The sequence below is a fragment of the Vipera berus genome (assembly GCF_964194415.1).
Source record: "Vipera berus genome assembly, chromosome: 3".
NCBI lineage: Eukaryota > Metazoa > Chordata > Lepidosauria > Squamata > Viperidae > Vipera > Vipera berus.
The window spans coordinates 67627739-67653264 of record NC_138204.1 but is presented as its reverse complement, the minus strand read 5'-3'; the positions used below and the strand labels follow the sequence as shown (position 1 = coordinate 67653264).

Below are 25526 nucleotides of genomic sequence, written 5' to 3'. Positions count from 1 at the left end.
GTCAAGGAAGCTAGCTAAAAGCAGAGGCTTTAGAATAAATGGATAGACCAGACCAGATCTGGTTTCTAATAGAATTAATCACTGTCTGTCATTTGGAGGGCTTGGTACAGGAAACAACAGGTTGTGCAAACTCTGTTTGAAGACATGTCTATACTCAATTGAGCCCTTCAGAAGGTTGAAGAACAAGTTGATTTCTTATCTCTATCTTTGGTTGCTGATGACTAAAATCATTCTGAAGCTACATAGACCACCTGAAGGTAGGTCATACATGGTCCGTTTCATCCATCCTAGTAATCATCAGAAGTAGGTTGCCAGATATTACTCTATGGTGTTCAAATCTACATTAATACGGTGCATGGATTCTATTTCAGCAATAATCTTCCCCTGCAGGTATTCTTTCTATCTGTTTTTATGTGTATTCTGACTCCCTCGGCAAGGGGAATGAACTACACCTCCACTTTATAATTATGCAATTATTTTAAGTTCTATCTTCCTCCTTTCAACGCTTACTTGATAGCTTATTAGATTTGCAAATATGTCTAAAGATGGACATGTACATAGTTCCTAATTTAATATCTCAAGATCTGGAATCTTTCTGAAATCACTAAATCATAATTTTAATTATTTAATTCTTAAAAATATGATGAATAAAGGCTTCCACAAGTATTTGGAAATTCTACAAAACCTTGACATTAGTCAAACATGTTAATTATTAACTAAAATAAATGGCCCACCTTAATAAAGTATGGGCTGTGACTTTCTATCACAACACTCTTCTGTCACCCTAACCTAGAGAGATCAGAACATTTTTTTAAAAAAAGAGTTGTCCCAAGGCATCTACTAAAGTGTAGTCATACTTAATTCCTTGTGTGCCTCTTCTGGGACCAGGTAAGTAAGTAAGATGATGTGAATTTAATTTTTTAAAAAATGTGTTTTTGTATTTTCTTGTGCATAAGATAAAAAGGGGGGGGGGAGAAGGAGATTGTCATTTAAGTATGAAAGTAACTTTTCTTTCTTTCTTTTTTGACATCAGAAAGTAAAGATAGAGCATTTTGAAAAAGATATTTAATATTAATTTCAATTTTATATTAAGTGCTGGAGGTCTTATTCACATTCTCTGCTAAATTATTCCCTGAAATCATACAGGAAAAATGAACACAACTTAAAAATTAAACTTAGCTGAACTTTATGCAATTTTTATTTACGTTAGGATGTAGTAAGCGATATCCAAAGGTGAGCTGTTTCAGCTTACAGAAAGTAGGTTGATCCTTCCTCATTGTATGCTACCCAAAAACATCTCTGAGGATTGAGAGATCTTGTACGAGTTACAATACAAAAAGCTGCAATAGAAGAGGAACAAAAGTTGAGTACTTCATAGATCTGTTAACACGCATGTAAAACCGGGGTGTTCTTAACAGTAGTGAACAGAGAACAGCAGATCTGTGATTTCAGGTCCTCTTGGATTTGCATGTTCTATAGAGCAGTAGATGCAGGCCATGGTCAGAGAGCTCTTTACCAAGACTTGATTGGTATGCCAATTCTAAGACTTTTTGGAGTGAAAAACTGTTATAACTCATGCCCTCTTCACCTTACAATTAGGTTACTGAAATTCACTATACATGGGGCTGCCTTTGAAGATAACTCAGAAGCCAAAGTTGGCTCAGATAATAAGTTTAACAGTGCTATGATTTATGTACTGGCCACTCATCTGCTCCCAGGTCCAATTCAACATGTTGGTCATGATCTATGACCACATGGCTCAAATCCCAGGAATGGTCAGGACCACCTTTTTCAACCAGTATTGAACCCTTCCTGAGGTTTGAATCCTTCTGTACAACAGATACATGCATAACTAAACTATAACCATAATTATAGAACTTGATTTTGTCACTTCTCCACCTGTCATTCAATAGCCATTCTCCTGTACTATCATATAGCAGGAAGAAAGACATATACATATTTGGCCTTCAGTTATTCTTTCTTTTTCTTTTCCTGTCTCAGTATTCTGTAATCCTATGTAAGCACACAACCTATTCTTACTTTCTTACCTTGTAAATCTCAGGGTCAAGGCTTGCTCTTGTTACGATCACATGCTGAATGGCGAGTGTTGGGTCTAAGTAAATAAATAAATCTGCACCACAACTTCTAATAACTGGTCTGTTGAAGTATTTTATGTGCTTGACATCTGAAAACTTCCTCTCTAGATCTCTAGTTGAGTAAAGAGAAAACAAGACTGAATCTTTAATTCAAACTTTAAGCAGAATATATGCTTTTTTTAGTGTAACTTGTTTTGTTAATTTAATAGCCTCTAAACCAGAAATAATGGCAAGATAGTGTTAGTTCTATCTGTGTATGTACATGTGTGTGAGAGCACACGTGTGTACATAGACATGTGAGTGCCAGTGTGGTGTAGTGGTGAAAAGCTAAAAGCCAAAAGACCGTGACTTCTGGTTTTGTCTTAGGCACAAAGCCAACTGGGTGATCTTGGGCTGGCCACCACATCTCAGCCCTAGGAAGGAAGCAATGGCAAACCACTTCCAAAAACCTTTCCGAGAAAACTGCAGGGACTAGTTTAGGTAGTCATCAGAAGTCAAGACTGACTCAAAAGCATTTGTACAGAGAGAGAGAGAGTGTGTGTGTGTGTGTGTGTGTGTGAAGATCAGTCTGCCGATTTAGTCTTTGAGGAGAGATGGAGAGATTTTTCAAGTGGCATGCAAATGCCTCAATGAATCATTAACTCTGTGTAATACCAATTTCTTTTTATAACTCATCTGAGATGCTGGACTTAGCTCAAAATAAACAGAGCCCAGCTCTGATGCTTTTTTTAAACCAGCAGTGACTTAAAACTACAAATGGGGTCTCAGGTCAAAGATAAGGAAGCAGCTTTTTTGACCCGATCTGTCTGCTGATCGGGAACTGTAAATGTCAACAGACCTTGTGTTATGTTGGTAAAAAAGAACTCTCCAGATTCCATTTGGATTACACAGTTAAAAGAGTGAACTGTCTCCAACAATATATCAGGTTAGTTAACCACCAATGGATTCTAACAAGTTATTCCTTCAGTCTGAAAATAACTTTAAATGAAAAAAAATATTTTTAATGTAGTCACTTCTGGTTAGTTATATGAACTATTAAAAATAGAAATCAAGATTGTGATCACACCTAGGTTCCCAGTTTTGCCTAATCCAAGGCTATATAATTTTGAAATTATAATTTAAAATTTTAATAGTGAGATATCTAAATTTGATAAAATAATAAATGACTTCATAACTTCAGTGAGAATAAAATTAGTTATATACTACTAAGTTCTGAAAAAAATATTTACTTGTAAATATACTCTTGCTATCAACTAATAGCACATTTCTTGCTCTGCTTGAGATCAGTCCTATTGAGGATGGCAGGTATATAAAAAATATGCTGTAAGCACTTCAGAGACTCCATTCTTAATACACTTTGCCAAAATGCCACTGGTTGTCATTTTTATAGTGGAGGGGGAAAACCTGCTGTATTTATAGGGAGTACATCTATTTAATCAAATTTGACTCATCAACAGCCTATATTATCAAAATTATATCAACTCTTACTTATTTTATAGAGTTCTCAATTTAAAGACAAGAAATGAGTTCTTTGGAAAAGAATTGTGTTCCTTCATCCTCCAGAATAGTAAGTTTACAAAATCTTTTAAGCTACATAATATAAAATCCAAAAGATGTGTGCAAAAATTGTAGGTATCAAGAAAGTTTTCAAACTTCCCATTATTTATCCTCTGAAAGAATTGAATATCCCTGAACCCAGAGTTTTATGGCAGCTTAATTAGAAACATGTGGTTCCTGGTAAGACATGAAACTTCAAAAAAAGAAGTAGGATTACTTTTCCAAACAGAGGCTTGATATATGATATGCTGAATTTATAAAAACAGAATGACTCCATTAATCAAGTTTTCATGTATTAAAGGGATTGCCTTTAATATGCTACTCCACTTCTTTTCCATCCTACCACTTTTTTTTAAAAAAATGGTGCTTAGATAAGCGTTTTCAAAGGAAAACCATAGTGATACATCAACTACTATGGCAGTTTCAGAAATATGTAAAACTAGTAAGCATTTTGTTAAGCATTGTGACTGTACTATTTTTCCAGAGTTTTCTAGAATAAATATACAAATATTAAACCTTCTGAAGCATTTCTGGAATTAACTGGAATATCTTTAAACATAACAAATTTTTTCCCTCTTAGGAACGTCTTCAACGGTGGCAGCAATGCTACCCCAGTGATTTGAGCTGTCCTATCTGTCTCCAAACTGCTAATTTCCCTGTAGAAACCAGCTGTGGACATTTCTTTTGTGGCAAGTTAATTGGGCTACTGCATTTTGCTCATAAATTTTATTTTGCAAGACTACAGTAACCTTAACATTACATGAAATTATAGAATTAAACAGTAGAGAACATATACATTTTGCAAAACAAATGCCCATTTGTGGATGGAACTATGCAAAAGCTGATTAGGGCCAAAGTTTCCATGAAATAAATCATAACATTTGTTGGTGATCTATCTCTGAATATATTCACACTACCATACTCAAATTTGGTATCTTGATATCTATTGTAAAAGTGCATACACCCACCACTATCTTTATTATGAAAAAAAATAAATGAAGCAACGCTTTTACCTCAGCTATTGTATAGTACCACAGACACATTATAAAATTTTGCAGTACTCAGGAAGTCTTGTGGACAATTAAACAGGAAACTTATACTTTTCAGGCCAGGAGTACTGTACTGAGTCTCTGAGCTGGCAAAAGGCCAACAGAAACAGCTATATCAAACAGAACAAAAACAATTGGTAATCAAAGCTTTAAGCTAATTTAATAGCAAGAATGTGAACATTGCTGTCTTGAGAATTAAGTAAATTTTAAAAAATTACCTCCTGCCATCTGAAAAAAGGCACAAAAACAAAAATAATTTACAAGTATTTCAAATCTCCTAATTTTTTTTATTAAAAACACTCTAGAATTTAAAGAGCACACTTTAATGTCTGCTCTTTAAAATACCACAACATGCATCTTACAGGGTTAAAAGGATGCCATATTTTTCAGCAAACTTTTCCATCATGTGGAGAGATATTTGTGGATTTTATGCTTACATATATTTTGAGAAATTACATGCACATTTTTGCCAACTGAAGTCATTGTTGATAAAAAGGAAGTATCTTTATCACCAATGTATATGACAAAAAGATCTGTGGTGTCTGGCAATATTGAAACATAACAGTGGCAAAATACCAATGTTTTAATACAGAAAATAACTACCCAAAGGTTTATAAGATTAATTTATAAAATGTGTACAATCACTGACAAGCCAGTGCTTTTTTTGTTATAGAACGCACAGAACAGTGTTCTGGCACCTTTTTTTGAATGGAAGAACCAGTTCCTTCTAAGCTGCCAATGAGAGTGAGTTACGAGCGTTCACTTAATGCTCTTATGCTTCCCCCTCCCTTCCTGTCACGCGGGACTCACCTGGAAAAGGTCTGTCTCCTCTTTGCTGTGATTCTTGCTGCTGCTCCGATCTGAGGCCAGGGGATGCATCCACAGCCCCCCGTGGCCCGATTCGAGCTCTGGAGGCCTGGAAAAGACCTCCGCTGCCCAGATCTATGGTTGCAGAGCAATTTTGCGGCCCCCTCGTGGCCTAATCCGGGCTCCGGAGGTCATTCCTAAGCCTCCGGAGTCCAGATCGGGCTGCTGGGGGCCTGCAAAATCATTCTGCGGCCATAGATCTGGGCTCCAGAGGTCTTTTCCAGGCCTTCGTAGCTGATTGGGCCACTGGGAGGCCGCAAACTCATTCTGCAGCCATAGATTTTGGCTCCAGAGGTCTTTTCCAGGCCTTCGGAGCCCAGATCAGGCCACTGGGGAGCCGCAAAATCGTTCTGGGGCCATGGATCCGGGCAGCAGGTCTTTTCCAGGGCTCCAGATCAGAGCAGCAGCAGGAACCTCAGCAGAGAGGAGACAGATCTTTTCTACGTGAGTGATCTGCACCTCGAAAGGTCCCTAAAGCAGTTTCTTCTCCCCCCTGCCCCCGCTCCATAAAGGGCTTTCGACTGGAGCCGAAGCTGTGTGTGAGTTCCGGCACCTTTTTTTTTTTTTTTTTACAAAAAAAGCACTGTGACAAACAAATATTCTCTGCATGGCTTATAGTTTTAAGATAATTAAAATAGAATGTTCAGGTTTTTTTTAAATTGCAGTTATTAAAAACAGTAAACACTCACCATAAAAATCCCATTTGTTATCAAGGACAACGTACAACAACCAACAATGCTTTTAAAAATTTATCCCCAAAGAGCAGTGTAGAATATAGAATTGGTGTCAATATTTTTCATGGCAGAAAGTGCTCCCCAAAGGTTTATACCATGAGACATATGAAAAGAAATAATAGCATTCCTAATGCAGCAAAATAGTAGTATTGAAGACAGCTATTTTTCTGATAATGGACACTGTGCCAATAATGTGACACTTTCATTTTTGCAGCATCATTCTACAAGCATTTAAGATCAGATTAGAATAAACCTGTTCCTCCAGAACCATTGTAGTACAAATAACATTCTGATATGGATTAGTAAAAAAATTAACAAATAGAGTAAAACCTCACATTTATAACTATATTAAAATGTAATTCTAATTCTCCCACTGCATTTGGTATCCACTTCACTCTATTATATAGGATAGATCATATAAAGGCAACATTTTTAATTTAGCCATACTGCAATATTGAAAACATCTGGCTATCAAAATCTATTTGATTTTCTGCTATAAAACAAGAGCATTCATGCAGTTAACCACACCCACACAGGAATCCCTTCCTGTCCTCTTTACTTTGTTCTAATATTAGATGCTCCAAGGAGGGAATAAAAGTTACAAAATGTATAAACCATATTATTTCAAACTTCCCAAAGTACAAGCTTGAAGAACAAGTTAATCAACACATCCACACAATGATAGATAGCAATAGGCAAACTTCCCAGTTAATATTTATAATTTTCCTTCACTTTCTTATAATTTTAAGAAGGAAAGTATAGTACAAACAGGCTTTGGGCTAGCTAAATTTCACTTTTTTTGAAAGCTGCACATTTCATTATATTTGCCATTACAGTAAAAGGTGCAAGAGTGGAGCAAATGCCTTACTGAAAATGTATTATCTACAGTTTTTAATCATAGGGCATGGTTTTTATTTAAAAAGTCATGATTGTTCTTTTGTATTATTGTTACAAATTGCTATACATCTTCCAAAAGTCTCAAATTTCAACTGTACTTCAAACCATATGTCCAGGAAATAGCACAGAACATTAATATTGGGCTAATATTATTTCTGATTACTAATAATGTTTCTTCTGGGGGCCTAAAAAAAAAGAACTGCAACAAACATGATTGAAAGATTCAATGTCATTTTGAAATGTCTGAATCCACAAATACCCTGGCTTGAAAAAGGTTTGCTCTTCCAGCCTTCAAATTGTATGTCAACACAGGAAACAAGTGCAAAACGTGACTATTAAGTTTTCAAGCAACGTTTAATTCTGTTTTCAATGTGCAAATGGATATCTATTTAATTACTGGCTCATCTGGAATTAAAATTTCAGTGTATTGGCTACCTCACCTACTTGAGTTTTTGTTGCCTTCTTGAACGAAGAAACTACTCCTGATTAGACCCTGTAATATAGAAAGTAGCTTTCAGTGTAAACAGCTACAAAGTTGGCTACGCCGTTTTCCCACTACGCAACGTTTTGGTTTACAAAGACATGTCTTCCTTTCCTAGGTTACTGTTTAATTGAATACTGGAAACATGGGTCTTGGCTAAGAGCAATCAACTGCCCACTTTGCAGGCAAGAAGTAAGTTTTCATCTTTTATTTCAAGTTACAAAGGAAGATAGAAAAATGCCAAGAATAACCCTCTCATATTTCAGATTTTCATTCCTTAAGCTAATATAGGTATCAGCATTTCTAATATCATGCTTGTCAAATCAAAGAAGTATGAATGATTAAACAGTATACCTGCATCAGGCTTTCTTTTTTTTCTTTTTAAAAAAGTTGATTGTCTTCAAAGAGACATTTTGGTGTAGTTGTTAAAGTGCTGACCTAGAAACCAAGAGACTGTGAGTTCTAGTCTCACCATAGGCATGAAAACCGGCTGGGTGACTTTGTGCCAGTCTCTTTCTCAGCCCAGCTCACTTCACAGGGTTGTTGTTGTCATAAGGAAGGAGTATTTATTGTGTTTGTTCACCACCTTGAGTTATTTATAAAAATAATAAAGGCAGGATAGAAGTCTAATAAATAAATAAGTTTGCTTTTTCTTCTTATACTCTACTGAGTTTCACCTGCTGGCTGTGGAGCAAAATGCACAAAGGTCTCAAGTGTAAAGAAGCAAGGATGCTATGGAAGACATTAATGTCACAGGGTAAACCATATAACCTAGAACAGGGGTCCCCAACCCTCGAGTCGTGGACCAGTACCAGTCCGCGGCATGCCAGCAACCGGTCCGCACAAACAAGCAAAGCCCCATTTACAAGATGCAGGCAGCACAAAAAAATATGCACCCTCCGGCCCGTGGAAAAACCTCTCTCCACGGAACCGGTCTCTGGTGCCCAAAAGGTTGGGGACCTCTGACCCAGAAACTCAAAGAAATAGCAGTCAAGGAAGGAATAAGAAAATCAGGACATGTCCGGTTCTGCAGTTTTGTTGGCTAAAGAGTACTGGCAGATGGAGAACAGGATAGCCTTTTCTGCTGAGCTGCCCAGCCTCATTTCCTCTTAGACTAGCCTTGACCCTGCTGGACTTTCAAACCCCTGAAAACTTGCAGGGCTGGGGACTGGATGTGTGATAGAGCCCGTATTCAGGCCATGTTGATGGTTGTTTTATGATGCTTAGCAGTTACGTGTTTTCATTTTTATATAATATGTATTTATCTATTTTATTGTAAGCCATGTAGAGTCACATATGTGAGATGGGTGGCTATGTAAATCCATATAATTAATTAATTGGGTCTTTCTATCTAGCAGAAGACGAACCTACACCTCGATTCTAAATGTCTTGTGTTTTTTTATTATTATTATTACAAGGTTGGTTTTTTGTACACCTGTTCTGAAAACCAGCCTGACAGGAAAAGCAAGCGAACTTTCTATGACATCAAAACTTACAACAAACGCTTCTCGGGAAACCCTCAGCCTGTAAGTGGCAATATTTTCCACATCAAGAAAATTCGTCCCCTTAAGTTGGTGTATATTAACAAGATTCCATGAGTGAAGTGGTGCTGGGTATTCTCCTAAGGAGAAGTTAGATTACACAAATTGTGATTTCTTTGAATAGGGCATTAAATAGGAGATATGGTGGTTGTCATGCCAAAGGAAAACAGTCTTTTGGGGTGACCAAGTGAGGAGGACAAAAGAGAGCTGCCTAGTTATTTATTCTGCTTTGTTCAGTTTTATTCCATGGAATTTAGCAATGGGCAACTCCCCAGCTATAAAATTCCTTCCCTTAAAATCAGAGTAATTTAAATTAACAGCAAAGTAGTAGATTCCTAACTTACCCAATCTCTGTGCTTAGTTTATAGATCATCTTTATGACATACCCCTTCTTGTCCCTGTTATCCTAAGAGGAATCTTCACGCTAGCTGGCCTCATGTGGATCTTTCTCTTCAGAGTAGTCATCTGTTTTTTTGGCACCATCATGTGCTCGACCTGTCCACTTGAAGTGATGCCTGAACCTCTTTGTGGAATCTTGCAGGCAGCTGATAACTTAGCTGTTATAATCTTACTTTTGATTAGCTTTATAAACATTTGCCCTCAAATGGAATCAGAAGGTGCAAACATGATGATCTCTAGGGAATAAAACATTACCTTGGCATCATCATGGAAGGAACTGCAATGTCTCTGAAAGGTCAAAATTAACCAGGCCACGATACATTTATAATGGACTTAATTTTAAAAAGTGAATAAGGGCTAATGTATTGCATTGAACTGTAAGCAAATGATAAGAGAATATTTTGGCCAGATGCTATTATGCTAATAAAGGACTAAAACCCAGTGAGGTCTCCGAATCTTTAAGCAGGCATTGCTGTTGTTTTAAGAATACGTGTGGAAGACCCAATAATTGATATAACCCTGATTAGGACATTGTTGCTGGTAGTTAGGAGCAGGCACAGGAATTAGGAAATAGAAGAAAATGAGAAAATGAGGAAGTGGCAGGGAGTTTCACAGGCCATGCAGAGGAGGCAAAGAAGGGGATGGTGTGCCTTGTCTTAGTGATCCTGGAAAACTCCAGAATTGGTTTCAGCTGTATAACAGCTAAAATGAGAGATATTTTAGAGTATCATTATCCAAGACAAAACTTCAAGGTTCAAAACAAACTTATTTTCTATCCCTAGTAAATCTGAATATAAGCTGGCTACAACAAACATTACAGGTAGTCCTTGACCTACAACCATTCATTTACGGACCATCTGAAGTTATGACACCACTGAAAAAAGTGATTTATGACCAGCCCTTGCATTTACGACCATCACAACATCCTTATGTTCACATGATCAAAATCTGGGATCTTGGCAACTGATGTGTATTTATGACTGTTGCAGCATCCCAGGGTCACATGATTGCCCTTGGTGAGCTTCTGACAAGTAACGTCAATGGGGGAAGCCAGATTCACTTAACAACTTCAGTGATTCACTGAACCATCATGGGGGGAAAAGTTGCAAAATTGGACATGACTCACTTAACGACCGCCTTGCTCACCAAATGAAATTCTGGTCTTTATGGTGATTGTAAGTCAAGGACTGCCTATATTATCTAGAGTCAAAACAAGATATGAACAAGCAGCTCTGTAATGGAATAATTAACCAGTGGAACAACCTGCCTCCAGAAGTAGTGAATGCTCCATGCTCCAACACTGGAAGTTTTTAAGAAGAGACTACACAGCTATTTGTCTGAAATGGTATAGGGTTTCCTGCCTGAGCAGAGGGTTGGACTAGATGACCTCCAAGGTCCCTTCCAACTTTATTATTATTATTAATGTGACTATATGAATCAGACAAAAGAGCCTGAGAAAAAATATATTTGATTGCAGCAGTGAAGTTGCATAAACCTTTTCAAATAACTTTAATTCAATGAGCTATTTCTTTTAAATGAGATGTTGTTTACTTAATGCAGTTTTGGGGGGTATCCTTGCAAATATTTTAAGTACTGGATAAAGGTAAAGTATAGATGTTTTCACAAGAATCGTAGGAGTATGTGAATACGAATAAAATAAAGTGATGGTTAATGAAAAACACTCACTTCCCATGTAACCAGTGCAACTTTTTTATGTTGAAACTCTGTTGGAATCATTTCACAACACGAGCTTTGATACATTAGTTATGCATGAAACTATTTTTATCTAAATATAATATGTATACATCTATGAATGTATTTATTCTTTACCGTGTTCCAGGGGTTGCAGTATTTCTTTTTTACTTACATCAAGTTTTTTGTAAAAATTATCTCAGAGAATTCCCCATTGACTTTGCTTGTTGGAAGGTCCCAAAAAGTGATCACATGACCCGGGGACACTAAAACCATCATAAATATGAGTCAGTTGCCAAGCATCTGAATTTTGATCATATGACCATAGGAATGCTGCAATGGTCGTAAGTGTGAAAAACAGTCATAAGCCATTTTTTTCCAATGCCATTGTAACTTTGAACAGTCACTAAATGAACTGTCATAAGTTGAGGACTACCTGTACTGTTATCCTAGAAAACCCAAGTAAGAAAGGCTAGTTTTGAGAAACAGCATCTACAAGGAAACATAAAATAGTTGTAAAACTCTCAGGTAGTCATTATTTATTATTCCTCTTCATCCGTCAATTCTGATGCAACTTTATTTCATTTTATCCCAAGCTGGTGCTACAAACTGAATATTCTGAAATACATTTTGGACTACTCAGTGTATTTGAAACAAATGTAAGATGTTATCCAAATATTGAATTATTCTTTTGTGGTAGGGGATTGAAAAAAATATAGGTGAAGACCATAAACAAAAACAACATTATCTAGATAACAATAATGCTAAACCTAGGAATTTATGAGCTGGAGGAGGGGAATTTACCTGATGTTCATCTAAACGTTTATTTTTATCTTTAAAAGTTTTGAATAATTGAGCAAATTTCAGATTAAACCGATCAGCTAAAATAACTGAATAGAGATATTAGAAAAAATGTTTGAATGATCTTTATTAATTTTGATAAAAAACAATAACTGCCATACTGCAGAGCCACAGAGATCACCTTGAACAAACTGCATTTATTAAACCCAGGAAACAAGGACATTAGAAAGCTCAAAAGGATTTTGCCTTAACACCCTGCATATAAGGATGGAAAGGAAAACACAACCAGATTTTTAACATCATGTTACTCTAGTTGGCAATATCAAGAATCCAACATTCTTGTATCACAAGAATCCAATATTCTGTTTCCTGAGTTAGTCTACACTGAAGGGCTGACAAATGTGTTTTAAGACACATTTAAAATTACACTGATAATGAGTTGAAAAACATATGATGTAAAATGCAGCAATTTTTTCTACAGAGTTCATTAAGTGGTATGTTTTCCTAGCTCTTGGTTCTCATAGTATCATATTATGACTCTTGATTTTATTAAAGGGAACAACAATAAGCAGCAATTTAGTTTTTGACATTAAATGGAAAGCTTGACCAATGAAGGTACATTTATAATTTTGACTTTTCTTAATTTAGCACTTTCCCAAGCTTCATTTTATTTCATTTTCATATAAGTTTGCAAATTTTAAGAAAGCATGGGAGATGACATGCCTTCTGCATATTTTACCTAATGTATCTCTTTTTATACACCTTTGCTTAATATACATATTTTTGCAAGCTTTTTAACAGATGATATAATTCTGAAAAGTGTGAATGATGAATGATAGCTGTAGTTCTGGTTGAGACACTGATCCAAGAAATGTAGATTTGACAAGTTTAATGTACCATGATATCACCTTAATAAAATACACCTACATTCATATTTAATAGGCTATAAAGTATTTTTTTTATTTTTATTGCAATGCTTCTCATTAATGTAAATAGCTAATCAAGAAAGTCAAAGGAATCAGTCAGACCTCTGATATCAAAGACGATTCTTTTTTATGCTGTCTATGCATTCTGCATGATGGATTTATATTTTCTTTGATCTTCCGCAAGTTTTAGAAACACTTGGTATTTCTTGTCATAAAATCTGTGGAAAAAGCATAAGGCCCAACAAGATAAAGGATTTGGCAATATTTAGAATGCAATAGGCCTCTTCTATGCTAAACTCAGTGAAACAAACAAGACCTATGGATTAGCACAATATTGCTGTGATGCTGTTCTGATTCAGTTAGATAGGGACCATCTGCCTGAAGGTTTTGACAAGTTGCAATAACGAAACACCAAAAACTACCACTGAATTTGCTTTAGAGGGGACCTTGGTAATATGTCCAATTCCATTTCATTTCCTACTTGAGACAATAAAAAGGGGAGAGAAGAATTTTAGCAGCTGCTGGACCGGAAAGTCATAAAAGAATATGAAACTAGCCACTTATTAAATGAGGCACTACAGTAAATTTCTGCCCCCCCACCTCCCCATTCTTTCCTGAAACCATGCAAAATTCTATAGCAACACTATATAAAAATAATTTAAAAGAAAGCTGCCAGGAATTTTGCAGTAGTTAAATGATCGTCACAGATAAGTTGTTTCAACTGTATTTATTTAGCACAGTTGGGGAGGTTGGACAACTTCTGAAGTATACCCATTGTCATTCTATAGCAAGAAAATATTTGCTTTTTGTGTTACAATGTTATTGAACGAGACTCTACCATGGTCGATGTAAACACAGAGGTGAAACTTGGCTGCACAATTACAATGCTATCTTGACTTTTTAAACTCCACTGCTGATGCCCCATTCAAGCTGTTTGTAAACTACCAAAAGGGTCCCATTCCTTTAACATATTATTAATGTATCCAGTCCTATATAATTATAAAGTACAAACGTAAAATGTGGAGTTCTATGTTTATTTCAATGCTTCTAATACATAGACTCTTACTATTAGAGTCACACATACAGTATTTCTGTTATGAGTGATAGACTGAAGTGAGCTAGGAATTGGTCAATCAAGAGACTGAACTATAACTGAGCTACTTAAAATCTAGGTCATGAATTCTATGGCTTTACAGAGCAGGTAAACACATTCTTCTGTATTGCTGGATACTTATGCAAAGTGATATTTCACAATCTGCAGTTATTGCGGTTAACCACCCGAAATATCACCAGGATTGTTTTCTGGCAGGCTATCGTATTGCCAGAGAGTATCTGATGTGTTTTCAGAATTCTTACTTCAGAATGGCAGGCAATATATCAAATGCCCATTGCAATCAGTGGGAAACTTAATCCGAATGCTTTAGAGGGGCTGTTCCACTTCCTAAAAATAGAAGCATGTGCCGGGACCAATGTGTAAACAAGGGAAGAATCTTGGCAATGTCAAACCCAGAGAGTATTGGTTCAAATAATCTATTCTAGGCCCATCCCTTCATGACCTTGTATTTCCTCGGGGCTAATGACCTAGCTCCTTTTGATTTTCCAACTACAAAAGAAAATTTGTCAGGGTGTCCTGACTGGTAGGAGATTTAAAGCAACAGGAATCTGAATGCATCACAGTCCTGGAATTCTCCATGTGTTGAAAAGATGTTTCATTGTCACTTTTTCTGAGTCATCTTAAAGCTAGATTCATTTTGCCAGAGTTCATTTTGTGTTCACATTCTTAACCTGTAAACAGACTGAAGTCTTCCCTGCAAATAGCCAAGTATAAATAAATAGGAGAATTCTACGTAGCCTTTATGTGTAAAACTTTCGCTGAACCTGCAGATGGCACCAATGCACTTCTTCAGTAAGGTTCCCTACTGTTTAATATTTGAGGAAACCTTCTTTGAGACTAAAGTAAATTCACTTAAGAAACTTCATGAAAGGAATGTTCTCTAGCTATGTTCTGCCATCTTGTTGGAGGCTGGTAACCTGCTTCAGGTTCAATCCTTTGTTTTACCTGTAAACTGAAAGCAAAAAATATTCTGCGCTATATAGAAGATTTTGATGTTTTGAACCACTCATCTTTCATCCTGCCGCCACTGAATGTATAAATGCAGAGGGCCCTCAGCTCAAAAATACCGTCTTCCAATCAAAGACTACACAAGAGATGACAAGGGCTAAGTTCTTCCTTTGAAAACATCTGATATTCTTGTTGTGAATTTATGGTGTTTAGGAGTCCTCATGGGAGTCCAAATTTGTTTCTGGTCTTAGAAAAGCAGCAGAATCCCTTGCACCCAGGAAACTAAACATGTTAAATAAACAATATACCGGCAGGATAGTTAGAAAGATCACAGAAAGGAAAATGTCAGGAATTTTCTTCAGAAGTCTTGGTTTTCTAATTTCACAGGTTAGGATGACAGAAGCTCCAAGCAGTTTTGTAAATGAAACACAGTCTGTTAACATTGCAGAAGTGGAGTAGATGCCCAGATCCCCAAAAACTTTAAAAAGTAGAAATTTTCTATTTTCTCATCTCTCTGGAAGGAAAAATGCTAGTGAATGCCATCGTTCTTGCAATTCTTCTCTCTGGTGGAGCAAGGCCTTGGCCTCCTGAGTGTGGCTTGTACCTTATCACCACCTCACCGTGCCCAGAAGACCTGGGCCCTCTCCCTGTGCTCTGCTTAATGACCTATGCAAAACTGGGAGAGCCAGGATTGCAGTGTGGAACAAAGCAATCACGCATTATCTCACTTAATGACCACTTCAGTGAATGAGTGAGATTCCAGGACCAATTATGATCCTAAGTGGAGGACTACCTGTACGTAAATTGATAGATTCAGTGATTTGAAAAGCAGGGCTTGGCCAGCCAGTACTAAATGAAAGTGAAGAAGAGACAAATGACAAAACTGAGTCATCGTATGTTCATCCATCAACTCTTGTGGGCCCTTACCTCCCCTATTCCATGTCAGGGCTAGGAGCAGAAGAGACAAAAGAAGGAAAATTGGAAGGGGTTGGGCGATGTGTTCACAATAAGGACTTTTAAAAAACATTACACGGTGACAACCATCCCCAACATACCATAATTCATATGGCCCCACATGAATATGGAAACCCCAGCAATATTTTCTAGTGGAAATCAAAAATAGGGAGAGACTTGCAGCAGAGAGATAACTGATAGGGGAGTTACTTGCTTAACTATTGGTCTGTCTTTCTAATTTCTTCTACTTGATGCAACACAGATATTGTTAAAAGCTGGTGAAATAATCAAGGTGCAACTATAGAGAAAGAAAACCAGCTTTCTTTTTTCCATAAAAAGTTCTATTACTGCCTCAACACGTTAGAAAGGAGAAGTACACATGGGTTTCCTAGCATGTGCTGATCACCTGATATATTATTCAGAACAACATATATCTTTTTTAAAGCATCTTATACATCAGGTTGCAATTTTTTTGGCCACATGTTCCTAAGTTATATTTTTTTTTAAAAATGGATATTTAAGAACAAAGGGATAAAAATTCATTTCCCAGCATAAATAGCTTTATGCAACTTTATAACTCTCTAGCAAACAAAACTCACTGAAAAATCCTATTACCTTTTATCCTTGTGGTTTGGCAACACAATCCGCCCAATTTTCTCCATTTTCTCCATAGCATCCTGTTCAAAGATCAACAGAATACAAAGTTGCCTGTTTCAGTTTAACATTCTTGGTTTTGTTTTGTTTTTTAAAAAAAAGCCATAGATGTTTCAGAAATTAAACAGACCACTGACGAGCCTAGACAAGAGCATTTGAAATATAGTTTTCCCACTCTACAATGGCAAACAGATTACTCAAGTACGCCAAATATCCTGGACCCATGAAGTAATCTGATTTTTTACACTTTTTAAAAAAAAACACATAGTGACTAATTTAGAATTTGAATAAAATATCTTGTGGAAATTTTTAAAAATAAATAAATGTATCTATCCAGGTGACACTGATAATTTGCAAAATTAATATTTTTGAAATGTCTTCACCAAAAAAATCTTAAAGAAAATTTTATTAATGACAAAAAAATTTTTGCATCCTCTGATTACAAAGCTTTTAGCCTAATACACTACTAAGAAAATATGGATGAAGATCAGGAATAGATTCTCTCTATGCTGAAGGCAATTTATCAAACTGATAAAATATGAGGTTGTAGAAAAGAACAAGGTCAGCCCAGATACACGAACTCAAGCTTTGATTACAACTAAAAATTCAACTACACAGAATATAACAGAAAAAGTGGAACAATTAAATACCATGATCAACAAACACAATGGAAAACCCAGAAAAGGGACTGATAATATGGAATATGATAATATGGAAAAAGGAAAATAGTTTCTACATAAATCAGAAGGAATCTCAGGATCAAGAAGAAGAATAGACTGAAGAGAAGATAAACAGTTCAGGACAACTATGTTGAGATGGAAAAATAGACGATTTGTTAATCCTCTCAAAAAAATGGCGACCGGATGGTTTTTTCTACGTCAAACAATATATATAACAATACAGGGAGATTTGTTTGATGACTCAAAAGCATGGACATGGAAGACAAAATGGCAAAGAAAGAAAGCTAGAATAAGATTGAAGAAAATTGGGGTTCTGACTTACTAATGAGAATTAAAATAGAATATACTCAAATAGAAAAGATATGTACTTTGAATATTAGATATTGTTATGAGTTGAGATAAAGAAAACTTTGGTTATTTAAAATTTAAAAGTATAAATATTAAACAGTTAAAATTTGAACATTGATTTGCTTATAAAGGTCAACCAAATTAAAATATGTTATTCCCAAATTTCACTGAAAACAGATTAGGGTTAGTTTTGATTAATTCCTTTTGCTAATTTCAGTTCAACCTAAGACTTATGGACTAATTTGTGGCATGCATACACGAAGCCTGGTCCTTTGCTTTTATTTTTTCAAGAGCTGGACTGCTACTATCTTCTGTTAAAGTGCCATGAACCCTTTCTCTGCCAAGTGAATGAAGTAATAGTAGTTTTCAAATATATCCTGTTGTTTTAACAAATTAATATGCAGAAAGCATTGGGAACAAGTGGCCTATATCTCCATCTGCTCCAACCAACACTGACTGTCATCAACAAGTATAGAAAATGAAGTCCAAAACCAACTACAGGACCAGCTACTCCATGCCTATTGGATTGTGTACTCCCATAAAATCTAGTTTAGGTTTGCAGATCTTCAGTGGACACCTTTGCTACTTATGCTCTGGATAGGTTTTACATTGACAGTCAATATACCTTTTTTCCATCAAAGTACTAATTTCTTGTGAAAACAATTACCATTGGAGTTGCAGAAACATTCGCAAACATTTTGCTTAAGGAAGCAAATGACTAATCCAGCCCAGAGTTAAGTACATTAAACCACACATCTTAATTTGCTTAAGGCTTAACACTCTGATATGTTGTGGCCATTATTCATTCTTATAGCAGTTATATTTTACTTATTTAATATACTAAGTAGGTTTACTTAAGTAGATTATATATACCTGCTTTCTCAAGTTGTTTGGTTTATAACCCATGCTTCCTACAGGAGTGTCAGTCAGTGTCCATAGCACTCCCTCCTCCAAATATATTCCCACCATAATTACTGTGTACTTTGGGCTAGTGAGCTCCTATAGCTGAGGCTAGATTAAAATCAGAATCTCCCTTTTTGCCAGTCCACCTTAACTGATGCACTGCATTTAAATATAGTTAGAAATGAAGAGGAGTGGAATAGGCCACAGTGTAACAAGATTTCATTAGCTACTCTCAGTCACAAAGGCTCATTTTAGGGTAAGACGTTTGAGAGGGAGGAAAAATCAGAAAGCTAGTGGCACCTTTCCCAACCTACACATTTTATTGAAAGGAATATGTTTTATTAAGCTGCAACTCACTTCACCAGACACAAAGAATCCTACCTGGTGCTACCATAAACCAAGAGTCCTCCCCACCAACAACATGGGGCAGAATAGGAGTTATCCAGGCAGCTCTTAATATTGTTACTCCCTCTTCAACTGTTATCCTCACAAATAGCTTGCAGAGTCAGTTGGGTCAGGAGTGACATGTTGGCCCAAGGCTACCAGTAAGCTTAAACCTGGATCTTCCCGATGGCTTTCTATCACCTTAATAATTATAGCACCTTTCATTCTATTTGGATTTTACATCACAGTAAAATACAATCAGTGTAGCAAATAGATTCTTTAATAGGAATTATTACAACATATTAAAATGCCACGCTCTGTGTATGTGTATGAGTGTGTGTGTGTGTGTATAAAGGTAAAGATTTCCCACCTCTGACTCCAGGGGGCATTTGTATGAAGGCATTTCCATGGTCATGTGGCCAGATTGACTACACACTGAGGCACATGGAATGCTGTTACCTTCCCACTGAAGTGGTACCTAGTTATCTACTTGCATTTGCACGCTTTTGTACTGCTCGGTGGGCAGGAGCTGGGCAAGTAATGGGAGCTCACTCTGTTCCAAGTGACAAGCTCAGGGTCTTAAATGCTAAGCCATCGTGCTCCATGAAGGAGAGAAATGTAAAAGGTGAAGGTTTTGTAAAGAAAAAAGAAATCTGTAGTTATCAAAGCCGATTGCCTCAAAAGAAATACTTTAAAAGAAGTCATGTGATTGGACTTCCGGTGCGGCGCGGCGCTGGAGACAGCCGTTTCGGGCTGCCCGCTGCTCAGCTGAGTTGTTTTCACCCGAAACAGCGCCAATCAGCTGTTCGGGTGGATTTGAAGCCCCCTCCTCGGGAGAAGAGGAGGGGGTGAGGCCCCAGGTAGGGGTTGAGTTCTCCGGGGCCGCCTGAGCTTAAAGCTTGGGCGGCTGAAGGATTGAACTCCCCCGTAGCCTGGGTTGCTCCCAGCTGTTCAGCGTCTCTGCTCCGGGATTTTTGGAGCAGAGCCAGGCGTTTGCGACCACCCCTGCCAGAAGGAAAGACCTTGGAATAAAAAGGAGCAGGCAGAGCGGTACAGGAGGTCAAGGTGAAGAGGACTTTTATTCTTATTCTCTAGCTTAATGGACTTTATAAACCTAAAGTGAAAGTGCGCAACAAGTAAAAGTGAAAAGATGGCGGCTAAACCTCCCTCAAAAACTCTTCGGAGTGCGGGAACTTCCCCGGTGCAACAGACATCGTTGCAAGCTTTCCTTCCTCCTGCTGCATTGACATCGAAAGAGTTAGTAGATGCCTTGGAAAAACAATCCCAGGTAATATCAGAAATGCTGGGTGACAAGCTGGCAAAGGTGGAGGAGAAATTGGAGGAGAGGATAGAAGAGAAGTTTAAAGTAATGGAGGAGAGGATGGAAGAGAAGTTTAGTGCGATGAGGGTAGACATATTGTCTACAGTGCAAAGCGTGGCTGAATGTGTGCAAAGTTTGGATGAAAAAGTGGAAGATCTGAGTCAAAAGAATGCTATATTAGAAGTAAAGGTACTGGAGAATGAAGATTTAAGGGATAGAATGGACGGAGAATTGAGTCTTGTCCAGTATCATCAGATGCAGCATGCTATTAGAATCAGAGGCTTAAAAGAGAATCCTAAAGAAGACCTAAAGCAGTTGATTTCTGAGGCGTTGGAAGCAGTATTGGATCAGCCAGCATCTGAAATAAAGGGATGCATGGATAAAGTTTTTCGTGTAAACTCATGGATTGCTAGACAGAGAAAGCTACCTAGAGATGTGGTGGTCTATTTTATAAAGAGAGAAACCAGAGATGAAGTTATTCAAGCCGCTTATGATACTAAAGTTGTGATTGCTGACCAAGAAGTTTTGGTTTTAAAAGAAATTCCTCCAAAGATTCTAAGGAGAAGGAAGGATTTTGCATTTCTTGTGCAAGAACTTAAGCAACGTGAAATAAAGTTTAGATGGGAGATTCCTGTCGGATTGGTGGTGATGCATGAAGGCAAAAGATACCGTCTGGTTACTGTGACACAGGCGTGTGATTTCTATAATGATGTTTTAAAAGCGACCCCACTATCACTTTTGGAAGCTGTAAAGGGATTTGGAGAAGGAAAATCTCAAGAGGCTGAAGGTGGACAGAAAGAGGAGAATGGTGCTGGAGGGGATCAAAGTACAACATCGTTGGCCGGTGCTGGAGAGCAGAGGGTGACACGTGCCGCTTTAAAACGAGCAAAACAAATAAAAGAGCAAGACCAACAGAAGTTTATGGAATTCTCAAAGCATACTTACAGCGAAGCAGTGGGAGGAGCACGGCCCAAAGAAGACAGAGGGGCTATTAAAGATCTGCTCCAACAGCTTCGGGATGCCACGTATGGCGACTAAATTTCTAACCTGGAATGTTAATGGACTAAATTCACCACAGAAGAGAAAGAAAGTTTTTCAATATTTAAAACAATTCAAGATTGATGTTATATGTTTGCAAGAAACACATATCAGGGTTATGGACCAAAAGTATTTATCCAATTCAAGATTGGGCACGCAATTTGTTGCCTCTGCGATGAATAAGAAAAATGGAGTGGTTGTTTATGTTAAAACTACTTTATCAGCGGAACTAATTGAAGCGGATAAACGTGGTAGATATCTTATGATAGATTTGCTGCTAGAAGGCAAAAAAAACGCTTTTAGTTGGACTGTATGCTCCTAATCAACAGCAAGCTGATTTTTTTAGCTTACTTCATACAAAGCTTACCCAATTGGATTACAAATCATTTATTTTTATGGGGGACTGGAATGGTGTTTTGGATGTACAGATGGACAAGGCTGGTCTTTTTAAGCGCTCTCCGAGTCATGCCAGATTGCCTAAATCTTTTTTTGAAATGAAGGATGATTTGGAACTGCGAGATATTTGGTGCGACACTCACCTGCATGAAAAGGATTATACTTTTTTTTCTGATAGACATCAATCTTTTTCTAGGATTGTTTTTATTTTGTTGACCAATGACTTTTTTTCTAGGATTAAGAAGGTAAAGATCTGTGCAAGAGCTATTTCTGACCATAGTCCAGTTTGGTTAGAGATCAATAAGGACAATAGAGATAGGCGCTCGTGGTGCGTAAATGAGAACTTGTTTAGAAATCAGAGAAACGTGGAAGAATGTAAACAGCGGATGAAGGATTTTTTTGAAATTAATATGAATAAGGATACTTCTATGGACATGGTTTGGGATGCTAGCAAGGCCTATATGAGAGGGGTGTTGATATATATGAATAATAAACACAGACGTACTTTGGAAGCCAGAAGGAAAGAATTGGAGAATGAAATTAGGGAAAAAGAAAAGGCCTTGATTTTGAACCCATTGGATGTGAAGACTAAGGAGGTTATTAAGCTATTAAGAGGACAATTTGATAAATTAATGGCTGACCAAGTGGCAACCAATTTGCGGTTTGCTAGGCATAACACTTTTTGCAATGCTAACAAGCCAGGTAGATGGTTAGCTTATAGACTAAGGAAAAAGCAAAGGGCTTCTAATATAGATAAAATTGAACATAAGGGAAAGGTTGTGTTTCAACAGGATCTTATCAAGGAGGCCTTTCTGGACTTTTATTCTAAATTATATGCCAAGGAGAAGATTAATGAAAAAGATATTGACGTATATTTGGAGAATGCTAGCATCCCGGTTCTTACGCAGGCACAAAAAGAGCAGATTAACCAATTGATAACAGAAGAAGAAATTCTTACAGCAATTAAGGAATTGAAATTGGATAAAGCACCAGGTACGGATGGTTTGACTGCGATTTACTACAAAAATCTACAAATGGAGTTGATAAAGCCGTTAAAGGAGCTGTTTCAGATAATTCAGAGAGGGGGAAAGGTGCCTCCGTCTTGGAGAACTGCTTTTATCTCTTTGATACCGAAGGAAGATCAAGATGCTACTCAAGTTAAAAACTATAGACCGATATCACTTTTAAATACAGATTATAAGATATTTGCTAAGGTATTGGCTAATAGACTGATGAGGGTTCTGCAACAGGTGATTCATGGGGATCAAACTGGGTTTATTAGTGGTAGGCAAATGAAAAATAATGTGAGGCATATAGTTGATGTGTTAGAGTTTTTGGAAAGGAACAACCAGATCCCTGCGGCGCTAATTTTTTTAGATGCTGAAAAAGCCTTTAATCAATTGAATTGGCAATTTTTGATGAAAGTTCTAGATAAAATGAATTTTGGGGATAAATTTTTGCAACCAATTAGGGCATTATATCAAAAACAAACTGCCCGAATAATAGTTAATAATAGCTTGACTGAAGCTTGTAATATTGAGAAGGGCACAAGGCAAGGGTGTCCGTTATCGCCTTTGTTATTTGTGTTAACACTGGAGATATTATTGGTAAAAGTACGGAATTCGGAAAGAATTAAGGGTATACAAATTAGAGATCAGGATTATAGATTGAGAGCGTTCGCAGATGATCTGGTTGTTACGGTGACCCAGCCGGAGAACTCTGTTGTGGACCTGATGGAGATAATAATACAATATGGGAAGGTTTCTGGATTTAAAGTTAATGTACAAAAAACTAAAATTCTGGCCAAAAATATGACAGTATTGCAAAAGGCCCTTTTAGAAGGATTAACTGGATTTGAGATTGTTAAAAGGGTCAAATATTTGGGGGTGTTTTTGTCACCCTCTAATACAAAGTTATATAAAAATAACTATGAAAAGTTATGGGGAAAAATTCAAAAAGAATTGGAGAGATGGGAAAAACTGCAATTGTCTTTGCTGGGAAGAATTGCAGCAGTGAAAATGAATGTCCTGCCTAAATTTTTATTTTTATTTCAAATGATACCGGTTCTTAAGAAAGATTCTAATCTGGAGGAATGGCAGCGAGGTATCAATAAATTTGTTTGGGCAGGGAAAAGGCCACGAGTCAAACTTAAGATTATGCAGGATACTCGTGAGAGAGGTGGCCTTAAAATGCCCAATCTTAAATTATATTATGAAGCTGCTGCGTTAGCAGGAATAAGTGATTGGATTAATTTGACGCAAGAGAGATTATTAAATCTTGAGGGCCACGACTTGTTATTTGGCTGGCATGCATATTTGTTGTATGATAAGAAGGTAGATAATGTGTTCAAAGTGCATATTTTAAGACAGGCATTGTTGAGAGTCTGGAAGAAGTATAGACATAAGTTAGATTGTAAGATACCATTGTGGGCAATTCCAAAACACGCAATAGAAAATATAAATGTTGGTTTTAAACATGATGTGACTACGTATAAGGAGATTTTAAGTTTGGAAAGAAATGTCTGGTGTCTGAAACCATACGATCTCTTGCGAGATGAGAAGATTATTCAAACTTGGTTTCAATATATTCAGCTACGGGCCAGGTGGAAAGAAGATCTGAAAATTGGTTTTACAATGACTGATGAAAATCTGATAAAGCAAATTAGAAATCAGGGTCCTGCACATATTAAACAGATATATCTTGCATTGATAGAAATTGATTCAGAAACAGAACTTGTTAAAGACTGCATGATAAAATGGGCCCAAAATATCCAAGAAGTTATTACAATGGACACGTGGGAAAAGATCTGGGTGAGGAATGTAAAATTTACACAAGCTCAAAATTTAAGAGAGAACTTTTATAAAATGTTTTATAGATGGCATTTAGATCCTAAAAAGCTTGCAAGTATGTATCCGAATTATCAGCCCAAATGCTGGAGGTGTGGTGACGAAGATGCAACATATTTTCACATATGGTGGACTTGCAAAAAGGTTAAGGCCTTTTGGATAAAAATTTGGTGGAATATGCAGAAGATCTTCAAGCAAAAGATAAAGTTTTGTCCGCAATTCTTTCTGTTGGGTATAATTACAGAAGCTACTGTTGTGGACACTAAGTTGATGTTGAATTTAATTACGGCAGCAAGACTCTTAATAGGTCAGTATTGGAAGAAGGAGGAACTGCCGACTATAGAAGAATGGACTTTAAAGGTTTCAGACCTGGCAGAGATGGCAAAGATATCGGCTTATTTGAAAGATCACTCGCAAGAACGTTACATTATGGAGTGGAGAAAATGGATTGAGTATATCCAGAACAAATAGGGACTAAAAAGTTTCATGTAGCATTTGAATAAGTCTTCCTTTTTTTTCTTTTTATATTTAATAGTAATAGTGTTTGTAGTTATCCTATATGAGCTAGAGAGTGATAGATTTTAGAGTTTGTGGTTGTTAGCATTTGGATGTTTATGACTGGTTTTTTTTCTTGTTTTTATACCCTGTACTTAGCTCTGGGAAGTCGGGGGGGGGGGGAAGGGGGGAGGGGTAGGGAGGGATGGGTATGGGAGGGGGAGGGGGGATTGTTAAAGATAAAATGTATGTTAAAACTTTTCAATAAAAAAAAAAAGAAGTCATGTGATTCAAGCCTGAAGCCCACCTATTTATCTCAAATTTCTAATGTCTTTGGCAGAATGTAGAATTTATGACAACAATTATATTATGGGCCTGTTCAAGTGTAACATTTTGGCTATCATG

At 36.9% G+C, this 25526-nt stretch overlaps 2 protein-coding genes across 3 annotated transcripts in view; one reads left to right on the top strand and one right to left on the bottom strand.

The window, feature by feature from the left end:
• The first annotated feature begins 2898 nt into the window (after positions 1-2898).
• LOC308666091 (E3 ubiquitin-protein ligase RNF170-like) lies at positions 2899-9944 on the top strand. The gene is made up of 6 exons (XM_081324606.1): positions 2899-3021; positions 3596-3663; positions 4234-4342; positions 7800-7873; positions 9037-9207; positions 9584-9944. The coding sequence occupies exons 2-6, from the start codon at positions 3619-3621 to the stop codon at positions 9866-9868; spliced, it is 684 nt and encodes a 227-aa protein (XP_081180732.1). The 5' UTR covers positions 2899-3021; positions 3596-3618; the 3' UTR covers positions 9869-9944.
• Positions 9945-12301: 2357 nt separating this feature from the next.
• FGGY (FGGY carbohydrate kinase domain containing) overlaps positions 12302-25526 on the bottom strand; it is a 164489-nt gene continuing 151264 nt past the window's right edge. For both annotated transcript variants that reach the window (XM_081324604.1, XM_081324605.1), the window contains 2 exons: positions 16672-16733; positions 12302-13258 (listed from right to left, as the gene is read on the bottom strand). In XM_081324604.1, the coding sequence (XP_081180730.1) occupies positions 13177-13258; positions 16672-16733 (144 nt within the window). In that variant the 3' untranslated portion in view covers positions 12302-13176. The remainder of the gene's footprint in view (positions 13259-16671; positions 16734-25526) is intronic.